This window comes from Bos mutus, chromosome 11, assembly GCF_027580195.1.
Source record: "Bos mutus isolate GX-2022 chromosome 11, NWIPB_WYAK_1.1, whole genome shotgun sequence".
Classification (NCBI taxonomy): domain Eukaryota; kingdom Metazoa; phylum Chordata; class Mammalia; order Artiodactyla; family Bovidae; genus Bos; species Bos mutus.
Window position 1 is genome coordinate 34,636,930 of NC_091627.1, and position 26,001 is coordinate 34,662,930.

A 26,001-nucleotide genomic window follows, 5' to 3' on the forward strand; every position below is an offset into this window, starting at 1 on the left:
TATTCCTGCTGTTTCCAATGGCTTACATTTACTACATGGTGAAGACAGCACACCGTAGCTAAAAAAAAGAGAAACAAACAAAATGAGATGTTGGTTAAATCTAAGCTCTACCACTAATTAGCCTTTTGATTTTAGGCATGATTTTGTCTTTGTTTCCTTATTTGCAAAATGAGGGGATTGAACTAAGGTAAGGTCAAGAGTCATAATTCTAATAGATTCTTCACCTCTACTTCCAGATTCACAGTTGGAAAAAAATCTCAGGATGGGTTGCATTGAAGATAACCTGAAACGGTGAGTAAAATCAATCTTCTCTGTGTATATTTTTTCTCTCTCTACCCTACTGATAAATCCTGTGAAAGTTGGGAGTAATATACCTGGGATTCTGTTTCACTTTCCTCACTATGATAGCTGTCTTCTTTCTAAGTCTCTCTTTTCATTATTCTTATCAGTTCAGTTCAGTTCAGTCACTCAGTCGTGTCCAACTATTTGTGACCCCATGAATTGCAGCACAGCAGGCCTCCCTGTCCATCACCAACTCCCGGAGTTCACCCAAACTCATGTCCATCGAGTAGGTGATGCCATCCAGCCATCTCATCCTCTGTCATCCCCTTCTCCTCCTGCCCCCAATCCCTCCCAGCATCAGGGTCTTTTCCAATGAGTCAACTCTTCGCATGACGTGGTCAAAGTATTAGAGTTTCAGCTTCAGCATCAGTCCTTCCAATAAACACCCAGGACTGATCTCGTTTAGCATCGATTGGTTGGATATCCTTGCAGTCCAAGGGACTCTCAAGAGTCTTCTCCAACACCACAGTTCAAAAGCATCAATTTTTCGGCACTCAGCTCTCTTCACAGTCCAATTCTCACATCCATACATGACCACAGGAAAAACCATAGCCTTGACAAGACGGACCTTTGTTGACAAAGTAATATCTCTGCTTTTTAATATGCTGTCTAGGTTGGTCATAACTTTCCTTCCGAGGAGTAAGTGTCTTTTAATTTCATGGCTGCAATCACCATCTGCGGTGATTCTGGAGCCCCCCAAAATAAAATCAGCCACTGTCTCCACTGTTTCCCCATCTGTTTGCCATGAAGTAATGGGACCAGATGCCATGATCTTAGCTTTCTGAATGCTGAGTTTTAAACCAACTTTTTCACTCTCCTCTTTCACTTTCATCAAGAGGCTTTTTAGTTCCTCTTCACTTTCTGCCATAAGGGTGGTGTCATCTGCACATCTGAGGTTATTGATATTTCTCCCGGCAATCTTGATTCCAGCTTGCGCTTCTTCCAGTCCAGCATTTCTCATGATGTACTCTGCACAGAAGTTAAATAAGCAGGGTGACAATATACAGCCTTGACGTGCTCCTTTTCCTATTTGGAACCAGTCTGTTGTTCCATGTCCAGTTCTAACTGTTGCTTCCTGACCTGCATACAGGTTTCTCAAGAGGCAGGTCAGGTGGTCTGGTATTCCCATCTCTTTCAGAATTTCCCACACTTTATTGTGATCCACACAGTCAAAGGCTTTGGCATAGTCAATAAAGCAGAAGTAGATGTTTTTCTGGAGCTCTCTTGCTTTTTCCATGATCCAGCAGATGTTGGCAATTTGATCTCTGGTTCCTCTGCCTTTTCTAACACAAGCTTGAACATCTGGAAGTTCACGTTTCACGTATTGCTGAAGCCTGGCTTGGAGAATTTTGAGCATTACTCTACTAGCATGTGAGATGAGTGTAATTGTGTGGTAGTTTGAGCATTCTTTGGCATTGCCTTTCTTTGGGATTGGAATGAAAACTGACCTTTTCCAGTCCTGTGGCCACTGCTGAGTTTTCCAAATTTGCTGACATATTGAGTGCAGCACTTTCACAACATCATCTTTCAGGATTTGAAATAGGTCAACTGGAATTCCATCACCTCAAGTAGTTTTGTTCCTATTGATGTTTTGTAAGGCCCACTTGACTTCACATTTCAGGATGTCTGGCTCTAGGTGAGTGATCATACCATCGTGATTATCTGGGTCGTGAAGATCATTTTTGTGCAGTTCTTCTGTGTATTCTTGCCATCTATTCTTAATATCTTCTGCTTCTGTTAGGTCCATATCATTTCTGTCCTTTATTGAGCCCATCTTTGCATGAAATGTTCCCTTGGTATCTCTAATTTTCTTGAAGAGATCTCTGCTGCTGCTGCTGCTAAGTCGCTTCAGTTGTGTCTGACTCTGTGCGACCCCAAAGACGGCAGCCCACCAGGCTCCCCCGTCCCTGGGATTCTCCAGGCAAGAACACTGGAGTGGGTTGCCATTTCCTTCTCCAATGCATGAAAGTGAAAAGTGAAAGTGAAGTCGCTCAGTAGTGTCCAACTCTTCATGACCCCATGGACTGCAGCCTACCAGGCTCCTCCATCCATGGGATTTTCCAGGCAAGAGTACTGGAGTGGGGTGCCATTGCCTTCTCCAGTCTTTCCCATTCTGTTGTTTTCCTTTATTTCTTTGCATTGATTGCTGAGGAAGGCTTTCTTATCTCTCCTTGCTATTCTTTGGAACTCTGCATTCAGATGCTTATATCTTTCCTTTTCTCCTTTGCTTTTTGCTTCTCTTCTTTTCACAGCTATTTGTAAGGCCTCCTCACACAGCCATTTTGCTTTTTTGCATTTCTTTTTCTTGGGGATGCTCTTGATCCCTGTCTCCTGTACAATGTCATGAACCTCCATCCATAGTTCATCAGGCACTCTGTCTATCAGATCTAGGCCCTTAAATCTATTTCTCACTTCCACTGTATAATCATAAGGGATTTGATTTAGGTCGTACCTGAATGGTCTAGTGGTTTTCCCTACTTTCTTCAATTTAAGTCTGAATATGGCAATAAGGAGTTCATGATCTGAGCCACAGTCAGCTTCCGGTCTTGTTTTTGTTGACTGTATAGAGCTTCTCCACCTTTGGCTGCAAAGAATATAATCAATCTGATTTCAGTGTTGACCATCTGGTGATGTCCATGTGTAGAGTCTTCTCTTGTGTTGTTGGAAGAGGGTGTTTGCTATGACCAGCATGTTCTCTTGGCAAAAGAGTGCCAAACAAAGAGAACACAAAATAGTGCATTCTCTATTAGCCTTTGCCCTGCTTCATTCCGTACTCCAAGGCCAAATTTCCCTGTTACTCCAGGTGTTTCTCGACTTCCTACTTTTGCATTCCAGTCCCCTATAATGAAAAGGACATCTTTTTTGGGCGTTAGTTCTAAAAGGTCTTGTAGGTCTTCATAGAACCGTTCAACTTCAGCTTCTTCAGCGTTAGTGGTTGGAGCATATGCTTGGATTAGTGTGATATTGAATGGTTTGCCTTGGAAACGAACAGAGATCATTCTGTCATTTTTGAGACTGCATCCAAGTACTGCATTTCAGACTCTTTTGTTGACCATGATGGCTACTCCATTTCTTCTAAGGGATTCCTGCCCACAGTAGATATAATGGTCATCTGAGTTAAATTCACCCATTCCAGTCTGTTTTAGTTCACTGATTCATAGAATGTTGACGTTCACTCTTGCCATCTCCTGTTTGACCACTTGCAGTTTGCCTTGATTCATGGACCTAATATTCCAGGTTCCTATGCAATATTGCTCTTTACAGCATTGGACCTTGCTTCTATCACCAGTCACATCCACAACTGGGTATTGTTTTTGCTTTGGCTCCATACCTTCATTCTTTCTGGAGTTATTTCTCCACTGATGTCCAGTAGCATACTGGGCACTTAACGACCTGGGCAGTTCCTCTTTCAGTATTCTATCATTTTGCTTTTTCATACTGTTCATGGGGTTCTCAAGGCAAGAATACTGAAGTGGTTTGCCATGCACTTCTCCAGTGGACCACATTCTGTCAGACCTCTCCACCATGACCCGTTCATCTTGGGTGGCCCCACATGGCATGGCTTAGTTTCATTGAGTTAGACAAGGCTGTGGTCTGTATGATCAGATTGGCCAGTTTTCTGTGATTATGGTTTCAGTGTGTCTGCCCTATGATGCCCTCTCGCAACACCTACCATCTTACTTGGGTTTCTCTTACCTTGGACATGGGGTATCTCTTCACGGCTGCTCCAGCAAAGTGCAGCCGCTGCTCCTTACCTTGGACAAGGTCGCCCCTCCTGATCTTGAATGTGGAGTAGCTCCTCTCGGCCCTCCTGTACCCACGCAACCACCACTCCTTGGATGTGGGGTTGCTCCTCTCAGCCGCTGCCCCTGACCTCGGACGTGGGGTAGCTTACCAGTACATTAATATCACTTCAATTACACTAACACACTCTGCTGCATCTAGTTTTTCAGAACTCCCTGTGGGATGGACCCAGGAATATGTACTCTGGTCAATGGACAGGAATCTTCAACAGATCTTCAAACACCTGGAAAGTACAAGGTCAGGTGGTTTCTGAGTGGAGGTTGAAAGTGGTAGAGCTTTTAAGAGGGAGGAAGGGAGGGAGTGAAGGAGGGAGGGAGGGAGAGAGGGAAGGAGGAAGAGAGAGGGGGAGGGAGAAGAAAGATGGTTAGTTAGTTTTTGTAGTGGGGCAAAGTTTAAGAACCACTGGTCTGTGAATCATTTCTGATTAGAATGGGGACAAATGCCTCCCTTTTTCCTGGTGGAGGAATTCTTTCCATAAATAAGCAATTAATGTTGGGGAAAGCAAGCTTTTTTGTTTTCCCTCAGTCCAAAATATTTTGCATTCAAAATGGCCATTGTCTTTCCATTTTCCTACTTTTTCCTGTTTCAAAACAAATGGGAACTTTTCTCTTTATTTCTTAGATCAAGTCTTATGGAATTGGGTTTGCCTGAACCACAGGATATGATTTCTTCTTCCACCTCCTCTGTTTTTGTGGCTCAGGAGCCTGTCCTACCCTGTTGTGACTGTAAGAATGCAGAACATTCTACTGACAGTAGCATCTCCTCTGGATCATCCTACAGCTCGAGCCTGTCTCACCTTCCCGTCTTTTCTGAAGAAACAACTTGGCAATTCCGGAGCCATAGTTTACCTATTTTACCCCAAAATCAACCTCCTGTGTTCAGGAACCAAGGCACATCTCAGCCTTCTTTTATGCTTTCAGAGCTTGGGAAATCAGAACTTTTTCAGAATTTGGAAACTCTTTCATCCTTAAGCCCTCAAAGCACTTTTATCAACTCTCTTTTTGAATCTCCAGATCTCCACAGACAAGAAGAAAAAACAAAGGATAAGAGAAGAATCAAGAGTGATTTGACATCAGATCATAAGCCAAATATTATCTTCAAAGAGAGACCACTATTGTCAGGGTCAGCTCCAATCCAGCTCTCTCCTTTGGCTAGGTGGGAGTTAGAGGGACATATGGCTTGGAAGGTTTGTACTTTGCGGGAACAAACAGTGCCTCTGCCTGTGAGGGAATCATGGGCAATGCTGAATTATTTAATTGAGGTGCAAGGAGGAGTCCCTGAACCAGAGAAACCCCAAATCCAGTTATCTATGCCCATTCATCAAAGCACTGAGCAAAATATCAACAATGAATCCCCAGACCTTCCATCTCTTCAGCTCCAAAGGAACACTGGAGTGGAATCTGGATTAAATAGAACAGAAACAAGAATTTCTCAGACTCTTATCTCAGGTAAGCAGTCACAACCTGGAGATGGCCCCCAAATCCTTGAATCCAGGCCATTAATGACATCAATAGATATTCTACTTCCCAAAAGCTTAGGAGCTGACATCACTCAAGAGGAAATGACTTTACTGAAGAAGGACCCAAAACATGTGCTAGAGCTTAATATAAAGCAGAGGGTCTTAGGTCTTCCAGAAAAAAGGATACAACCGCAACAGACCCAGGTGCCTAATATGGAGCTGACCCCACAGCTACCATACCAAGTCACAGATAGTGTGAAAGTTACTCCACTGGCATTACTTCAAGTCATGGATTCAATGGGGATGATTCCAGATTCACATTCAGAAGTGATAGAATCTGTGGGTTTGTTCCAATGGCCACCAAATGAAGTTGAAAAACCAATGGAAGCCATGGAAACAGTGCATGTAAGCCAAAAACCATCATATCAAGTCATTAAATCAGTGGAGGTAACCCCAAGACCTCAGCAGCAAGTTATGGAATCAAGAAAGATAACTTCAAGACAGTTGAATCAAGTAATAGATAATGTGAAGGTAACTCCAATAGCATTGCTTCAAGTCATGGATTCTATGGGGATGATTAAAAAATCACATCCACCTATCATACAGTCAATGGGAATGACCCCAACAATGCAATATCAAGTTATGGAGTCAGTAAAAAGGAGTACATTGTTGGACCATCGAGTCATACAACCAGGAAAGATGAATCCAAGACTACAACATGCAGTCATAGAAACTGTGGAAATAACCCCAGGGCCACATAAAGTTATGCAATCAGTTCATGTAACATCAAGGCCACAAAGTCAAGTCGCAGAATCACTGAAGATTACTCCAGGGCCAATATGTCAAAATATGAAATCATTTGAAATGATCCCAAGGCCATTGCATCAAGTGATGGATTACATGAAAGTGACTCCAGTAGCACTATTACAAGCTATGGATTTTATGGGGATAATTCCACCAACAAAGTCACATGTTATAGAATCTGGGGGTTTGATCCCAGATACACAGTCTCAGATTGCAAATTTAACCCCAAGGGCAATTCAATCAGATTGTTTGACTTCAAGCTCTTTTACTACTATTGGTACATTTGGAGTGGTAGAATCTGTGGGCTTACCTCCAAAGCCACCACATAAAGTCATGGAATCAGGAGGAGTGATTCCAATATCTCAAGCCAACTCCAGGAGTCTGGAGTTGACTCCTGGGTCATGTATTCAAGTGCCAGACTTTGAGGGGATGACTCCACAACCATATAATCAAGGCACAGAATCTATGGCATTAACACCAGGGCCATCTCATCAAGTCACAGAGTCTTCGAGGTTGACCCCAGGGCATCAAATTCTGGAGTATTCAGAGATGAGTCCAAGGCAAAGTCATCATGTAATAGAAACTATGGAGTTGACCTCTGACCCCTGGATAAAAATGGAGAAATCTGCAGAGGTGACACATTCACATCATCAAATGATGGAATCTTTAGGGACAATCCCAAGGTCACTGGGTACAGGTACAAAATCTATGGGAATGAGCCAAAAGGCACTGCCTCAAGTCACAGAATCTGCAGAAATGTCCACTACATCAGTTCCAGATGTGAACTATAGAGAGATGAAATCAATTCCACAACTTAAGGTTATGGGTTCTATGACGTTATCCCCAAGACTGCAAAATTTGAAGTCTGGGAAACTGGTTTTGGCACCAGAGTCACAAAATATAAAATCTGTAGACATAACCACAGGTTCAGTCCCAGAACTGGGAAATTACACACAGCCAGTCTCAACTGTGAACTCTATAGAACTGGCCACAGAACCAGAATGGCAGAGTGTAAAACCTGAGGAGTTGGCCACCACACCACAGGGGCAAAATGAGAAATCTGTGCAGTCAGCCCCAGGGGCTCAGCTTCATGGTGTGAAATCTATCCAACTGATGCTGGGACCCCAACAACAAAGTAAAAAATCTACTGGGTTAGTCCCAGTACCACAGTTGCAAAGTAAGAAATCTATAGATCTGGTCCCCAGTTCACAGTTGCAAGGTATGGAATATGTTCATTTGGCTCTACCATCAGAGTTTCCAGGTATAAAAACTGTGGAATTGTCTCCAAGAATAGTACAAAAAGATATGAAACCTATGGAGTTGGCCCCAAAGCCATGGTCACAGGATATAAGATCTGAGGAGACAGCCCCAATACCATTGCGTGAAGATGTAAAAACTCCTCAAATGGTAGAAAGTACAAGACTGACTCCTGAGACAAAGGTAGAAGGTATGAAATATGAAGAACTGATCCCAGGAGCACACATTCAAGCAGTAAAATCTGTAGAGGTAGACTCCAGACCAAATCATCAAGTCACAGAACCTGAAGGGATGATCTCACGGTATCAAGCTTCAGAATCTTTAGGGATGATCTCAGAACCAGGATATGCAGAAACAGAAGCAAAGCTAACCCCTGACACTGGTCACCATGGGAAAGAGTCTATGGGGTTGATACAATCATTTTTAGGAAGTACCCCCAGGTCACTGAGCCAAGCATCTATGCAGATGAACTCAATGTCATTCAGGAGCACTCTTGAGCCAATGTTCCAAAGTGTGAGAGCCATGGACGAAACTCCAATGTCACAGCACATGACACAAGAATCTCTGGAGTTGGTACTAGGATCAGAGATGCAAGGTATGAAATCAAACATGTTGACCCCAGAATCTCAAGATATGAAGTTTGTTCATCCAAATCTAGGACCATATTCAGAAGTTATGAATTATGAGAAGCTGATCTCAGAACCACAATTTCAAAATGTGAAATCTGTGTCATTGACCTCAGAACCACAGTCCACAAGTATAAAACCTGAGGAGTTGACTCTAGGGCCATTAAGGCATGATGATTTTGTGGATTTACACGTACCACTGGAAGAATCTAGTAGGTTAATTCCTGAGTCACAGTTACAACATGTTGAATCAAGGAAAGTGACCATGGAATTACATTTACAAGGATTAAAATCTGTGGGTCTAACTTCCAAACCAAGGCATCAAGACATACCATCTACAGAGTTAGCTGCTGAGATCTGGCCACAAGAGAAGGAATCTGTAGTCTTGAAACCTGGTGGTGTGATGCTCAGGCCGTATTTTCAAAAATTTTCAGAGTTGACTCCAGGTCAAGACCATCAAGACACAGAAACTGTAAGACTGATTTCTGAGGCTTTGCCCCAAGTTAATTTGCCCCAATTAATGCAAAAACCAACAGATCAAGTTATAGAATCTGCAAGAATGACTCCTCTAAGGCCACATCTTCAAGATACAGAATCATCAGAGATACCCTTAAGGTCAGAATATGCAAACACAGAAACTGTGGGGTTAGCAACATTTCCAGTTGAAAACATCCAGGAGGTAATACCAGTACAACCATATTCAGAAAAAGGATCTCTGGAGTTGACTTTAGAACCAAGGATGCAATATGAGATATCAGAGCCACTACTACAAAATTTGAAACATGTGAAGTTAACCTCTGAGTCATCCCCATTAGTGGTGGAATCTAAACAGTTTATTACAGGACCAAAACCACAAGTTACAGAGTTGACTCCAGAGCCACAGCTCCAGGAAGTAACATTCAGGCAGTTGGAGTCAGAGCCAAAACTACAAGACGTGAAATATGTTAATTTAATTCAACAGCCAACTACTACCAAAATGGTAGAATCAGAGAAGCCAATACAAGAGCCAGTCCTACAAAGTATGATACCAGAGGAACTGACTGAGGAGGTACAGCTCCAAGGTGAGTCCCTGGGACCACAGTTGCATAGCGTAAGATTTTCAGAGTTACGTCCTAAACCACCACTTCAAGGAGAAAGACTTTTAGATTTAATCTCAGGGTCTCCACATCACAGTGTGACATCTGATGAATTGACCCCAGGTTCCCCAATGCAAGAAATAAAATTGTCAGATTGTACCCCAGGACCAAAGCATCAAAGTGTTGTATCTATACAGTTGATGGCAAAACCACAAACTCAAAGTACAAAATTCATGGAACTAAGCTCAGGACCGTGCTTACAAGGTGTTAGATTTTCTGATCTGACTCCAGACCCAAAGCATCAAGGTTTTGAACATGTGCAGTTAATGCCAGGAACACAGCTTCAAGATACAAAGGCTGTAGGATTTGTAGCAGAGTCATCTTTGCAGTTAAGTCAAGGGCTCCTGGTTGAAAATATGAAACCTATTCTGTCTGTTGAAGGGTCACAGTTTAACAGCATGAAATCAGTGAAATTGACCTCAGAACTTCAAGATATGAAATCTGAGGAACTGAACCTAGGGTCAAGGCAGCATGATGTCAAATTTTCTGAATTGACCTCAGGGCCAAAGCTTCAAGGTGTCAAATTTGGGAAGCAAATCCCAGAATCACCATTTCATAGTGTGACTTCCATGGAGACAGCTCTAGAGTTAGGGCTTCAGGATTCTAAATCAGCAAAGATGTCTCCAGGGCTTCAAGGTGTGAAACAGGTGGGGCCATGGCTACAAGATGTCAAATTTTGTGATCTAACATCAGGAGTTCAGTCTCAAGGTGTGAAATCCTCTGAGTTAAATTCAGGGCCACAACTACAATATGTGAAGATTTTTGAGTTAACTCCAGAACCAATGATGCAAGGAGAAAGATCTATGAAGTTGGCCTCAGGACCTGAGCAGCAAGGGGTTAAGCCTGAGATGTTAGGGCCAAAGCCACTGTTTCAAGGCATAAAATGTGAAGCATCAGACCAAATGTCAAGCTTTGAAGGTGACATTTCTTATAAATTAGTTTCAGAGCCACAGAGACCAGATGTAAAATCTATGGAGGTGTCTCCTGGACTCCAGTTGCCAAGTGTAAACTTTTCTGAGTTGACCAGAAGACCACTGTTACAAGTTATGAAATCTTCTGGATTGACCCAAAGACCACAGATGCAAGATGTAAAACCTGCAGCAAGGACCCCAATCTCAGAGGTTGAAGGTTTACAATCTGAGGCACTAATGCCAGAACCACAGCTGGAAGATACAAAATCTGTGAAGTTAACCCCAGGACCACATTTAGGAAGTATGAAATCTATTCAGTTAATATCAAAGCCACAATTGGGAAATGTTAAATCTATGGTGTTAACCCCTGGGTCACAGGGGGAAGATGTGAAACCGGTAGAGGTGACCCCAGGCTCAAAACTTCATGGTTTAATATCTGAGTTGCTGTCCTCCAAGTCAGAGTTTAAAGATGTAAACTCTGCAGTCTTAACTCCAGGACAACATCCAAGAGGTATGAAATCTACATTGCTAACCCCAAGTCCACAGCCGGAAGGTAAAAAATCTGTGGAGATAACCTCAGGACCACCGAGAGAAGATGTCAAATCTGTGAAACTCACCTCAGACTCCAAGCTTCAAGGTGTGAAATCTGATGTGTTGGCACTGTCCTTAAGAAATCAAGGATTAAAAACTGTGACGTTCATCCCAAGAACGCAACTGCAAGATGTGAAAGCTGTGGAATTGAAACTTGGGCCAAGGATGCAAGATGAGAATTCTGTGTTTTTGGCACCATGGTCATTGCTGCAAGGGCCTAAACTGCAAGGTATGAAACCTCAGGAACTGACAAATTTGACAAAGCCCCAAATGCAAGATATGAAAATTCTGCAGCTAACCCCATGTCCAAAGCTTCAAAGTTTAAAACCTGTAGAGGAGACTCCAGATCAAGAGCTGCAATTTGCAAAACCTATGAAGTTGACCTCAAGGCCAAAGAAGCAGGTAGTAAAATCTGTGAATGCAAGCAGAAGACAAAAGTTTCAAGGAGTAAAATCTGTGGATTTAGCCCCAAAGCAACAGTTTCAAGAGACGGCAATTGTGAACTTAACTCCTGGGCCAAAACAGGTTGGTGAGATATCTGTAATCTCACCAGAGCAGCAATGTGTGAATTCAGAGTCACTGAAGAGAGGGTCTAAGTCAGAAGATGGGATGTCTTTGGAGTTAATTCCAGAGCTAAAATTTAAAGATGGAAAATTAGTAGATCTCAACTTTGAATTACAGTTGAAAGGTAGGGAATCATCTGAATTGACTCCAGAATCAAATATTCAAGGTATAAAATCTAAAAAGTTAAAACTTGAACCACAGTTGCAAAGTATGAAGTCTCCCAAGTTGACCCCAGGACCACAGTTACACCAAGTAAAATCCTCAAAGTCAACTTCAGAGCCACAGCTTCAAGGTGTGAAAACCACTGAGTTTAAACAAGAGCCACAGCCTGAGACTATGAAACATATTCAGTGGATACCAGGATATGAGTTCCAAGACGTGAAATCTGCAGGGTTAAATCTTAACCCACAACCTCAAGGTGGCAAATTTGTAGAGTTGAAATATTCAACACAGTTAAGAGATGTGAAGTCATCTGCATTGCATCTGGGGCCAAAAATTCAAGGTACAGCATATATGAAGTTTAACCTCGGGCCACAGTTGAAGAGGGTGAAAACTCCTGAGTTGTCTCCAGGACCACAGATGCAAGAAGGAAAAGTTTTGGCATCAACTTCAGAGCCACAGTTTCAAGGTATGAAAATTGTGGAGCTAAACCAAAAGCCAGAGTTTGGAAGTATGAAAACTGTTCAGTGGATGCCTGCACCAATGTTTCAAAGTGTGAAATCTCCGCTAAATCTTGAGTTGCAACCTCAGTGTGTCAAACCAACAGAGTTGATACAGTTGAGAGATACGAAGTCATCTGTATTGACCCCAGGGCCAAAGCTTCAGGATGTACAATCTTTGACATCACTCCAAGAGTCTCAGGCTCAAGGTCTCAATGTGAAACCCTGTCTACAGTTTAGCAGAATGAAATCATGTGACTTGACTTCCAAGTCAAAGCTCTGTGATATAAAATCTATGATGTTCAAATCTAGGCTTCACTTGCAAGATGGCGAATCTCCTTCATTGACCCCAGGACCATGGCATCAAGAAGTGAAACCATTACAGTCAGCCCCAGGAACACAGCTTCAAGGTGTGAAGTCTCCACTGCTTACACAAGAGCGACAGTTTCCTGAGGTGAAATCTGAGGTATTAAGCCAAGGGTCACAATTACAAAGTGATAAAACTATAGAGTTGAACTCCCCACTACACTTGAAAAGTATGAAGTCATCTGAGTTGACTCTTCAGCCAAAGCTTCAGGGCATGAAATCTGAGGATTTCAACACTGGGCCACAGTGGCAAGGTCTAAAATCTTCTGAGGTACCGTTTGAGACAAAGTCCCAAGACAAGAAAGTTACTGAGCTAATCCCTGGCTCACAGTTGCAAGGTACAATGTTTTCTAAATTGACTGTGGGGACAAAGACTCAAGGTATCAAATATACAGATTTTGACCCTGGGTCACTGTTACAAGGTGTAAACTCTTCTGGGTGGACCTCAAAGGCCAAGCTTCAAGATGTAAAACATAAAGAATTTAGCCCCTGTCCCCAGCTGCAAGTTCTAAAATCTTCTGAGCTGATCCCGGCATCAAAACTTCAAAATGTGAAATTGGCATTCAACTCTGAGTCACAATTTCAAGGAGAGAAATCTTCTCAATTAATCTCAGACTCAAATTTACAAGATGTGGAATCTGCAAAGTCCAAATCTGGGCCACCATCGCAAGGTGTGAAATCTGAGTTGACACTGGGGACAAAGCTTCAAAAAGTGAAATCAGTGGAATTCAAGTCAGGTCCACAGTGGCAAGATATAAAATCTTCCAAGTGGATCACGGGTATAAAGCTTCAAGGTGTAAAATCTATGAATTTCAGGTCTGGATCAAACTTGCAGGGTGTGAAATTGTCTGAAGTTATCCCAAGGGAGAAGCTTCAAGGTGTGAAGTCTCTAGACCTGAAACCTAGTCCAAAGTTACAAGGTGCAAAATCTGATTTGACTCTGAGGAGAAAGATTCCAGTTGTGAGATCAGTAGAGTCAGACTCCAGCCAACACTTAAAAGATATGAAATGTTCTGAACTGATTATGGGTCTAAAGCTTCAAGATGTAAAATCTAAAGGGTTAAATTCTAGACCACACTTTCAAAGTATGAAATCTTCTGAAGCGGTCTTAGGGACAATGCTTCAGGAAGCACAATCAATGTTCAACTCTGAACCACAGATACAAAGTAAAAAATGTTCTGAATTGATTCAAGGGACAAAGCTTCAAGATGAAAAATCCTTAGAGTTCAATCATGGACTGAAGTTACAATGTGGGAAATCTGATTTAACCCAGAAGAGGGAACTTCAAGGTGTGAAATCACTGGAGTTCAACCCTCAACCACAGAGACAGGGTGAGAAATCTGATTTGGGGCTAGGGTGGAGGCTTCAAGATTTGAAATCTGTTGTTCCATGTCTGCAAGGTGTGACATCCTCAGAGTTAACACCAAAGACAAAGCTTCAAAGTGGAGAATCTATAGAATTCATCACCAGGCCAATGTGGCAAGATATGAAACCTTTTGAATTGACTCTTGGTACAAAGGTACAAGATGTGAAATCTTTGGGGTTCAACTCAGCTCCACAGTTACAAGATAGAAAATTATCTATGTTGACATCAAAGGCACACCTTCAAGGTGTGAAATCTATGGAATTCAACCCTGTGGCAGAGTTGCAAGGTGCAAAATCTTCTGGGCCTATAAAGCTTCAATTGATGAACTCTATAGAAGTCAGTCCTAGCCTAGAATTTCAGGTTGCAAAATTCTGTAAGTTGGCCTTGGAATCAAAGATTCACAGTGGGATATCGTCTAAGAGCAATGCTAGAAAGCAAAAGCAAGATGAGAAATCGTGTAAGTTGAATCCATGGGAAGAGCTTCAAAATGTAAAAGTCATGGTGTTCAGTCCTAGGACACATTCACAACATATAAAATCTTCAGAATCATGCAAAAGGACAAAGCTTAAAAACGTGAAATCTTTGGAATTCAATCCTGACCAACAGCTACAAGATATGAAATCTTCTGATTTGAGTCTGGGAACAAGTCACCAAGGTATTCAATCTTTAGAGTTCAATCCTGGACCACAGTTGCAAGAGGTAAAATCTGAGTTGAGCACAGAAACTAAGCTTTCAGATGAGAAATTGCTGGAATTCAACCATGAGCCTAAATTACAAGGTGGGAGATGCTCTAAACTGAAGCCAGGGCCACAACTTCAATGTGTGAATTATATACCATTCAACACTGGGTCACAAGTGCAAGATAAAAAATCTTCAGAGTTGAATCCCAGTACGGAGCTTCAAGGTAGAAAATCTAAGGTGCTCTGCGTTGGGCCAGATTTGCAAGGTGTGAATTCTTCTGCATTCATTTCAGAACCAAAACTTCAGTGTGTAAATCCAACTGGATGCAAGCCTGGGTCACATTTGCAAGGTACAAGCTCTTCTGAATTAACTTCAGTTTCAAAATTTCAAGGTATGGAGTCTTCTAAGTTAAATTCAGGGACAGAGCTTCAAAGTGAGACATCTATGGTGTTCAACCCTGGACCACATTGCCAAGGTCTGAAAGGAGCAAAATCATCGGAGCTGACTTCAGGGAAAAAATGTCAACATATGGGATCTGAGGAGAGACTAAGCACAAAGAATCAGTGTGAGACATCTGTGGTGTTCAACCCTGGACCACACTGCCAAGGTTTGAAACCTGAATTGAGTCCAGAGTCAAAGTTTCTAAGTGTAACACCCAAAGAATGCAACCCTGGGCCACAGATGCAGTGTGCAAATTCTGAGTTGAATCCAGAGCCAAAATCACAATGTTTAAATTCTATGGGTTGCAAATGTGGGCCACCCTTGCAAGGTATAAAATCCCTTGAGTTGACTTCAGGGGAAAAATGTCAATGTATGGGAACTGAAATGAATCCAGGCACAGAGAATCAATGTGAGACATCTATGGTGTTCAATCCTGGACCACACTGTCAAGGTCTGAAATCTGAATTGAGTCCAGAGTCAAAGTTTCTAAGTGTAGCACCCATAGAATGCAACCCTGGGCCATGGATGCAGTGTGCAAAGTCTTTTAAATTGAATTCAGAACCAAAATTACAATGTTTAAATTCTATGGGTTGCAAATGTGCGCCACCCTTGCAAGGTATAAAATCCCTTGAGTTGACTTCAGGGGAAAAATGTCAAAATATGGGGTCTGAAGTGAAACCATGTACAGGGAATCAATGTGAGACATCTATGGTGTTCAATCCTGGACCACACTGCCAAGGTCGGAAATCTGAATTGAGTCCACAGTCAAAGTTTCTAGGTGTAACACCCACAGAATGCAACCCTGGGCCACAGATGCGGTATGCAAAGTCTTCTAAGTTGAATCCAGAGCCAAAATCACAATGTTTAAATTCTATGGGTTGCAAACGTGGGGCATCTTTGCAAGGTATAGAATCCCTTGAGTCAACTTCAGGGAAAAAATGTCAAAATATGGGATTTGAAGTGAAACCATGTACAGGGAATCAATGTGAGACATCTATGGTGTTCAACCCTGGGCCACATTGCCAAGGTCTGAAATCTAAATCGATTTCAGGGTCAAAGTTTCTAAGTGTAACACCCACAGGATGCAACTGTGACCCACAGATACAGTGTGAAAATTCTTCTGAGCTGAATCCAGAGCCAAAATTACAATGTGTAGATTCTATGAAGTGCAAATGTCGGCCACCCTTGCAAGGTATAAAATCTCCTGAGTTAACTTCAGGGACAAAATGTAAAGGTAAGAAATCTTCTGATTTTAATCCAGGGCCAGAACTTCAAGGTATAAAATCTATTATGTTCAATCCTGTGCAGGATTTACAAGACATAAAATGTGAATTGACTCCAGGGACAAAGTCTCAAGGTAGAACCTCAACAAAGTTCAACTCTGGCCCACAGCAGCAAGGTGTAAATTCTACTGGGTTGAATTCAGGGATAGAACTTCAATACTTAAGTTCTGTAAAGTCTAATCCAGGGCCACAGATGCATGGTATGAAACCCTCTGGGCCAGAATCTCATGGTACAAAATCTATGTTGTTCAACCTGGAATCACACTTGCAAGAAGCAAAATCTCCTGAGTTAACTTCAGGGACAAAGTTTCCAGAAGTCCAATTTTTGGTCAATCATGCTGGGTCAGAGCAACAAGTTGTGCAGTCTGTGTTCACTTTGGGCCCTCAGTTAAATGTTATGAAACCTATGTTATTTTTACCAGAGCAACTGTTTGAAGATATAAAATCTATGAAGATGAATAAAGAGCCACTGCTTTGTGGTACCAATTCTACAAAACTGATTTCAGACTCTGAGCTTCAGAATTTGAAATGGAATGTGTTTGCTCTAGAGCCATGTTTTCAAAAAGTGAAATCTATGGAATTAAATTCAGGGCCACATCCTCAAGGTATGAATTGTGAGGAGTTGCCCTCACACCTCAGGCAGCACAGTATAAGATCTGTGGTCTTTGCACCAGAGCCATGTTTTCAAGATGGGAAACCTCTGGAGTTGAAACCAGAGACACAACCTCAAGATGTGAATTCTAATAAACTGATTTCTTGCTTCAGGCAGAAATCTGTAGTGTCTGTATCAGTGCCATGTTCTCAGGATGTGAAATCTATGAAGTCAAACCTACTGCCCCAATCTCAAAGTGTGAATTTTTTAGGATCATCATCATGTCTCAGGTCACAATGTGTTAAATCTGAGATCTCTGCACCAGAGCCATGTCTTCAAAATATGAAATCTGTAGAGTTGACACCAGGGTCTCAAGAACAAGGCATGAATTGCCAGGAGCTGACTTCAGGATTGCAAGGTGTCAAATCAGGAATCTTGGCACCAGAGTCAACTAAGAACTTCATACCAGGACCAATGTTGACTAGTGTCAAATTTTCAAATTTGTCTCCAGAATCACAGCAACAAGGTGTGAAACATTTGGAGTTTACTCCAGAACCAAAGTTGCAAAGCACAAGGCATGCAAAATCATCTTCAGTGTCTCTGCAACAAGCTATAAAACCTGTGGAGTTAGCATCAGAGTCACTGTTTCAAAGACCAAAATCTGAGGATCTAACTCCAAGAACAAGCTCTCAAATGATGGGCTCCACTGAAATCATCCCTAGGCCAGGGCATCACTTTATAGAACATGAAGAGATGATTCCAAAGCCAATGCATCGAGTCCCTAAATCTGTTAGTTTGACTTCAATACCAATTTATCAAGTTACAGATTCTTCAAAAATGGCAAAAAGTTTGGCACATCAAGACACAGAAACTATAGAGAAATCTGTGAAGTTGACCCAAAAGCCAAAAGGAAAAGCCATGAAAGCTTCAGGAATGCCTCTGAAACTAGATCTTCAAGTACCAGAATTTGTTGATCTGACTCCAGTGCTAAGGAATCAAGATTCAAAATCCTTAAAATTAACACCAAAGAAAAGCCACCAAACCTGGAAACTCTGGAGTTGCTCTCTCAGTCAGGGTCCCAAGTTAAGGAGTTACATACAGGGCAGCTGCAGCAAGTTGTGGAATCTGAAGGGATGACTTCAGGACCCAAGGATCACACTACAGAAACTATGGGGTTGACCTTCAAGACAAAGCTGAAAGGGGAGGAATTTCTTAGAAGGAGTCCAAAACCAATAAATAAAACCACTGATGCAGAGAGATATTCAAGGCCCTACCCTCAAGCCCAGGAATCTGTGGAGGTGATCTCCGGGCAAAAACTGCCAAGGGGAGAGTCTATAGCATTGATTACAAAGGCATTTCAAGATGTCCCAGAATCTTCAGAGATGACAGAAGGGATACGATATCAAGTTCCTGGGTCTATAGGTTTGACCTCTAAGCGATTCCTAAAGGCAAAGCCAACAGGTCAAGTTGCAGGATACGCAGAATCTGCAGAGGTCACCACTGAGACATGGCAACAAGGGGAGGGAAAAATGAAGCTTACACAGTCACAGAATCAAAGTATGAAATATTCAGAAACAGCCCCAGGACTACTGGGTCAAATTACAGAATTCATGAGGATTAGTCCAAAGCCACTAGAACAAGTCACAAACTCTACAAAGACACAGCTTCAAGTTGCTCAAGCAATAGGGGTAAAGCCAGTAGCTCCCATCAGAGTTGCTACACCTGTGAAAGTGACTCCTGGGCCACCATATCAAGTTGTGAAGTCTGTAACATTAACATCATGGCCAAACTCTCAAATGGTAGACTGTGCTGAGTTGACTTCAAAACCACAAGATGTGAGACCTTCAGAGTTTACCTCAGGCTTAAGGTTGCAAAATGCAAAATTTAAGAAATTAAGCACAGAACCAAAGTACCAAACTTTGAAAAGAATGGATTTGACAGGGTTTCAAATTGTAAAGACTATGGGGCCACCACTGCAAATTGTAAAATCTGAGGAATTAGCACCAGGGCCAATTCCCCAGATTGCAGAACCAATAGGAGTGGGGCTTAAGGCAACAAATTACTTGGATTTATTCCCAAGGCTACATCTTCAAGAACCAGTAGAATCTATAGAATTAACTCCAAGGCCAAATACTGAAGTGAAATCTGCAGAATTAACCACACAGCCAACATCTACACTTGAGGCACCTACAGTGTTAAATCATAAACAAGGGCTTCAGGCTGTGAAATCTACAGGGATAAAAACAGGGCCTCCTCAAGTCATGGAATCTGAGGATTTGAATTTAAGTGAGGTGTGTCAGAATAAGGACTCTGAGGAGGGATCATCAGAAGAAGAGTTACAAATAGGGAATTATTTCTCTAGGTTTCTAAACAACTCTTCAGACTCACTTAGCTCAAGTTCTGTCAGAACATCTGAATTAGATCTTTGGGATTCTGAGATGCCACAAGTATCAAATGTGTTGGATATAAAAAACCTTGTGACAGATATTTTGCAACCTGAGGAGTCTTTTATAGACCTTGATACGATACAATCTTCAACTTTTTCCTTATCCCTTCATAACCAACCCCTTGCCGAGACAGCTATTACTGTAAAAAACTCAAATTCTGAGATCCCAGGAGTGGATGTCATACCTAATGAAAGGACTAAGAGGAAACATGTGGAGGAGTCAGAGAGCTCACTCCAGAGACTCTCACAACATTCACCACAAGACTGGAGATCACCACCTAAGTTTTTCCAGGCAGAGTCAGGGGCTCAAAGAGCCCGTTCCTGGCCTGTCCTGGGCAGGCAACGGAATGTCTGGGAGAGTCGCTCCTCGAGGCCACGACTACCTAGAAAATACCTCTCCAATATGCTAATGATGGGGAATGTCTTGGGGACCACTATGGAAAGGAAGCTTTCTTCTCAAACATCTTTAACAGAAAGAGCCACTGAAGATACCTGTCAATCTATTCAGAATTTATTTGGGGTTCCAGCTGAATTGATGACATGTTCTGAGAGACTGCTTGAGAAGGGTCAAGGTACTATCTCTCAGCCTTCAGTGGTCAAAAACTACATTCAGAGACATACTTCATGCCATGGTTATGAGAAAAAAACACCTTTAAGGATATGGACACGTAGTTCCATGCCCTCCATAATACAGCACTACTCTGGGAGTAGAAAGAGAATAAAGAAAAAGTCAAAACCCTGCGATATATCTCAGGAAGTCATTCAGTACATGCCTGTTTCATGCACAGGGAGTCAGCCTCCTGCCCCAGCAAAGTCAGAGTCTTCCCTCAACATATTTTTTGCCAGGAGAGATTCTGTTCCAATGGAAGAGACTGAGAACTCACACAGTGATTCACAGACAAGGATTTTTGAGTCCCAACACTCCCTCAAGCCAAGTTATCTTCCCCAGGCCAAGCCTGACTTCTCAGAACAGTTCCAGCTGCTACAAGATTTGCAACTAAAAATAGCAGCAAAACTGTTGAGGAGTCAAATACCCCCCAATGTACCTCCACCTTTAGCTTCAGGTCTGGTCCTAAAATATCCTATCTGCCTACAGTGTGGCCGATGTTCAGGATTTAATTGCTGTCATAAATTACAGGCTGCTTTTGGGCCTCACCTTCTTATTTATCCACAGCTTCAACTTGTAAGCACTCCTGAAGGCCATGGAGAGATTAGGTTACATCTTGGCTTTAGGTTGCGAACTGGTAAAAGACCCCAGCTCCCAAAGTATCACAGAAGAGACAGACCAGTCACACCAAGGAGCCTTAGATCAACATCATTAAGGAAAGCCAAAGGTTATACACGAGCTTCCAAGAGTCCTACTTCTACAATAAATTTCCAGTCTGGGTCGTCCCAGGCTCCTGCTCCTATAGAAGTCCGTATCAGGCAAAGGCAATATGACAGCTCTAGCCTAATAGAAAAGACAGAAATTAGAGAGCCTGGACACTATGAGTTCACTCAAGTTCACTCTCTATCAGAGAGTGACTCTGAAAGCAATCAGGATGAAAAATGGGCTAAAGTGAGAACCAAAAAGACCTATGATTCAAAATATCCAATGAAAAGAATCCCTAAGGAAGTTAGATCACAAAATACAAAGTTCTACACAAATGGTAGAGCTATAATACAGAGTTCCTCTAGGGAATTACCAAACCAGTTAAGAAGGAAGAGGACTGGAGCATCTCAGACAACGGCCGCCTCTTTAAAAAGACAACCTAAGAAATCCTCCCAACCAAAATTTATTCAACTACTTTTTCAGGGCCTAAAGCAGGCAATTCAAGCAGCACACAGAATTATGGCTTTGGCTGGGCAGAAGCCTGAGGACACAACAAGGTCAGACTACTTCTGGTCAAGCAAAACCTACCTTCCAAAACAAAAAGCCAGAGACTACTGCTCAACAAAAGACAGCAAAAGACACAGGATGCCAACTCTCAAGCTAAGGCATTCAAACTCAGTCACCAAGCAGGAAAGCACGCGGTGGGAAGAAACAGACCAATTCAGACCAGCTCAACAACCAAAAAGGGATAGCTCTTTCCAACTCAGACCTAAGCAATTACCCAAGCCCACAGTTTCCCAAAGAAGTACCACTCTCAAAAACATCTCAACCAGCCAGTGTTTGGGTCCTGTTCAAAATGAGAGTAGTAGCAGAGCTAAGAAAAACTTTAACAGAAATGAAATCTCTAACCAGGAGTCCAAGAACTTCAAACCAGGAATCAGAGTTCATGCTGCAGGGAGACTCTTACAACCTGGTTCTCTTATGAAGAGGACTTCACATAGTCACCTTAAAGGGAAACCCACACACAAGGAACGAAACCACCAGAGCTTCGGCTTCAGTAGGGAAAGAACCCCATGTTACTCTTCTGGAAGAAGCCAATACAGTCCCTCTGAGAGGGACCAGCACAGTACCTCTGAGAGGAGCCATAGAAGTACCTCTGAGAGGAGCCATAGAAGTACCTCTGAGAGGAGCCATAGAAGTACCTCTGAGAGGAGCCATAGAAGTGCCTCTGAGAGAAGCCACCGCAGCGCCTCTGAAAGGAGCCACCGCAGTGCCTCTGGGAGAAGCCATCGAAGCGCCTCTGAGAGAAGCCATCACAGCGCCTCTGAGAGGAGCCATCGCAGCGCCTCAGAGAGGAGCCATCGCAGCGCCTCTGAGAGGAGCCATCGCAGCGCCTCTGAGAGGAGTCATCCAAGCCCTTCTCAGAGGAGCCATCACAGTCTCTCTGAGAGGAGCTATCGAGCTCCCTCTGAGAGGAGATGTCGCAGTCCCTCTGAGAGAAGGTGTCGCAGTCCCTCTGAAAGAAGGTGTCGCAGTCCCTCTGAGAGGAGCAATCGCAGTCTCTTTGAGAAACTTCGTCGCAGTTCCTCTGAGAGGAGAGGGCACAAGCCCTCTGAGGGGAGCAGACAAAGTCCCTCTGAGAGGAGCCACACCAATCCCCTCAAGGAGAGACTCAAACACAGCTCCCCTAGGGAGAGGCCCAGGCATGGTTTGAGTAAAGATTTCAATAGTAACTCGAACACGTCTCCTAGAGACCACACCAAAAATCCCCAAAGGAGGGCAAGTTTGGAGGCCTGACACTAGTAGATGGAAGAGACCCGCCCCCGTTATTCATTGCCTAGCTCAAGTCTCCCCTGAGCGGCTCTGGCTTCTTTCCTACTCGGCCAAGGCCTCTACTTCCTAAGCCCTCAGCAATGAAAGAGTTTCTTCGTCTCTCTACCTGGGGGGAGGGAGAGCGGGAATGGGTCTGTCATTTCCCTAAGATAAATAAAGGGGCAATAATTGACCTTCCTGTGCATCAAGAAAGACCACTCTTCTCGCGGGGTGGAGCCTGGGGGCGCCGGAAGGGCAGGAGAGGTTGTGCAAACCGAGGGAACGAAAGGGAGGGGCTCTCAGGCCAAAGTTGACGCTCCAAACCCCACCCCCAGTTTCCCGGGTCCCACCGCGCACTGCCGGGGCGGGGTCTCAGAGGAAAGGGGGCTAGTCACGTGACTCGCCCCTGCCGCAGCCCCCTCGGAAGCTGCTAGGCGGAAGTAGACGTTCGCCACCGGGCTCGCGGACCCGACTCCACATCCGGGAGCGGAGAGGAGAGCGGAAGTGGCGTTGGTCTGGCCGGAGCCCTTGGGTGAATTTGTTAGGCGTGGAGAGGGAGTGATGTCTTCCAGACTCGGTGCAGTGCCCGCTGTGAGTTTCTCGGTTTGACCGTTACGCTTTAGGGGTAGCGCTGTCGAGCGCGCCACACGCGGTGCCTCGCTTTTGTCCCCTGCTCAGAGTCGGTTTTCTCAGAGCTCAGCGTAGGCCCCACCCTTCTAGGTCAGATCTATGAGCCCCCGTATTTCCCCCCCACTTCTGCTGCCCGTTCCCTACCCCCCTTGGACTAAGTTCCTCGTCAGATTACCGTTAGTCTCTATTCCTTTTACATCCTCAATGTCTCCCATATCCTTTGTCCTGTCTTTCCGCCTCCCGCGTATTCTTGGACCGGGGCTTTGAGAATGGAAGAGATGAAGGCTCTGGTGTTGTCACCTGCCTTGACCCCGTAGGTAGGGCGGCGCACTTTTCCTAAAAAGTCTTGCCTTGTTCGTTTTGCAGTAGTAGCCCCAGGAGAGCTTCAGTTCTTGGCGAAGGGGGATTCATCTTTTTGTGGTCAAGTTTCAGAGGTCCCTAGCATACACTCACTTATGTGCTTACCATTTGCTAGACCCCGGGACCCACACCCTTTAAGCAGCAGAGGAGCACGAGGATCGTGGGAGCTAAGAAGTAAGTGAGGTTTTCTGCAGTCCATTTATAATTGTATCACCAGCGTTGTCCAATAGAACTTCCTGTGATGATAAAAATATTCTGTATTTACACTGTCAAGTATGATAGCACTGGAAATGTGGCTAGTAGCAGTGAGGAACTGAATTTTAAATTGTATGTTGATTAACTTAAATTTAAATAGCCACCTGTGGCTAGTGGCCATCTGATAAGACAGTGCAGGTCTAATCTTGGTGTGGGGGAGGAAAAGGTCCCTTGCAAAAAAAAAAGTACGGATTATAATAAAAATGGAATGTGACTCTGTAGCCCTGCATTTCTTTAGACGTCATATATGTACTCATGAATACATTGATGAACTTGGGAAGGACTGATGAAAATGAATAAGTACTTATATTTTCAAACTACTTGGCTTCAAGACTAGTTTATTATATTGTATACTGACTGCACTAAGCTTTTCCATATTTGTTAATACAAAAAAAAATCTTGTTCAGGAGATACTCAGAAAGGATTAGTTCCTTCATGTAACGTTTACTAAATATCTGCTTTGTGCCAGTTGTGTGATAGGTTAGATACACAGACATGAAAAACACAAGGAGATCAACACAATAATGTGTAATGAAATATTTTTATTGCAAGAATTGTATATAGCCTTTTGGGAAGGGGAGTGATGTTTGGAAGGGAAGGGTTACCGGAGCAAATCACTCCTAAACAGACTTTCAAGTCAAGGAATAATGGATTTAACCATAAGGAAAAGGATTTTTTTGTTGGCTTTTCAGAAGAAATAACAATGTGAATTTGTAAAAGGTTTTAATGGAATAGCAAATGGGTAATTGTTAGGAAATGTAAAGGTTAATAATGGCCTCTCATCCATTGATAATCAGAATCATCCGGCATCAGAATCCCTATTTTTAACTGGTCTAGGATATTGTGAAGTTTGAGAATCACTGGTGAGAATTGAGATTAGAAAAGTAAAGGATGAAAACGTGGAAAAAATCAGTGTTTAAGGCTTGGGTAGAATAAAAAAAGGCTGTAGATGATACTGAGATGAACTTACAATATTTTTCTAATAAAATATAACTTTTCACCTAGAGAATGAACTAGGGGCTCTTAAAAATTCTTGGTAGATCAGAAAGGAGTTGGAAATAGGTTAAACTTTTCATCTTCGTGATAAGAAGCCAAGACTAAACAACAAATTATTTTAAAGTCACTACCATTATGATAGCCATTGTTGGAGCCAAAAGCTTTTTCTTGTCATATTTATGGAAAGTGAGTGAGTGAGTGAAAGTCACTCAGTTATGTTCGACTCTTTGAGACCCCACGGACAGTAGCCCACCAGACTCTTCTGTCCATGGAATTCTTCATGCAAGAACACTGGACTGGGCTGGGTTGCCATTTCCTTCTCCAGGGGATCTTTCCGACCCAGGGATCAAACCCGGGTCTCCTGCATTGTAGACAGATTGTTTACTGACTGAGCCACCACAGAAGCCCCAGGAAAAAGAAGTTTGATATTAATCTGGTTTTTAATAAATAATAAAAAATAAATAAACCCTGAGTTGATGAGTACTGTAAAATACTTGAGAATTGTTTTTATTGAGTGCTTTAAAAATAAGAGACCTGGAGAGAGAATTCCCTATCCACATTGACTTAATCCTCAAGGTGTTAATCACACTGACATATAAACTATTGATATTTCACTATACTCATGCTTATTCATGAGCAGGGAGCTGGGTATGTCTGAGTCCAACCTTGATAGTATAGAAATTCCTATGAGGATGTTTCTAAGAGGAGTCATATGGGACTTGACTATAGCCTGTTGATACTATCAAGTCTTTCTGGTAGAGATTATTCCCGTTGTTTGGTATGGTGGGTTTTGGCCCTAGAGGACTGGCTATTCCCATTAAATTTTTTTTTATACCTTCACTGAGGTATAATTGAAGTGCAGTGGCTGCATATATTGAAAGTATACGGTACCTTCAGCTTTGACATAATGTAAGTACCCACGAAACTGTCACCACAATCAAGATAAGTTTCCCTGTCTCCCATAAGTTTTCTCATGTCTCTTTGCAATTCATTCCTCCCTCTACTCGGGTTGCCAGACACCCACTGACCTGTTTGCTGTCACTGTACAGTGGTTTGCATGTTCTAGGATTTTACATAAATGAAATCAGACACTATGTCCTCTTTTTGCATGATTTTTTTCACTCAGAATAATGATTTTAAGTGAAAAATAGTTTCTGTTGCTAAAAAGAATTCCATTATGGATATACCATAATTTGTTTAGCCATCTACCTGAGAGATGTTTGCATTATTTTCAATGTGGGGGTGTTAGAATAAGACTGCCATGAACATTATGTGCAAGTCTCTGTGTGGAAAAATATTTTTGTTTTC

The 26,001-nt window shown here is 42.8% G+C and overlaps 2 protein-coding genes across 5 annotated transcripts in view; both read left to right on the top strand.

Moving 5' to 3' along the window:
- The first annotated feature begins 262 nt into the window (after positions 1-262).
- Positions 263-23,014, top strand: SPATA31H1 (SPATA31 subfamily H member 1). Its single transcript, XM_005895770.2, is given in 13 exon segments — positions 263-291; positions 4,288-4,383; positions 4,768-6,593; positions 7,602-8,340; positions 8,881-12,941; positions 13,191-14,600; positions 14,763-14,941; positions 15,200-15,539; positions 16,089-16,406; positions 16,896-16,970; positions 17,082-17,921; positions 17,924-22,419; positions 22,868-23,014. Coding segments are annotated over 13 exon segments (14,556 nt in total).
- ZNF512 (zinc finger protein 512) overlaps positions 22,883-26,001 on the top strand; it is a 31,040-nt gene continuing 27,921 nt past the window's right edge. The window contains exons 1-2 of one of the 4 annotated variants that reach the window (XM_070379287.1): positions 22,883-23,043; positions 23,558-23,616. In XM_070379287.1, the coding sequence (XP_070235388.1) occupies positions 23,014-23,043; positions 23,558-23,616 (89 nt within the window). In that variant the 5' untranslated portion in view covers positions 22,883-23,013. The remainder of the gene's footprint in view (positions 23,044-23,557; positions 23,617-26,001) is intronic. The other 3 variants (XM_070379288.1, XM_005895746.3, XM_070379289.1) reach the window with 3 other exon arrangements.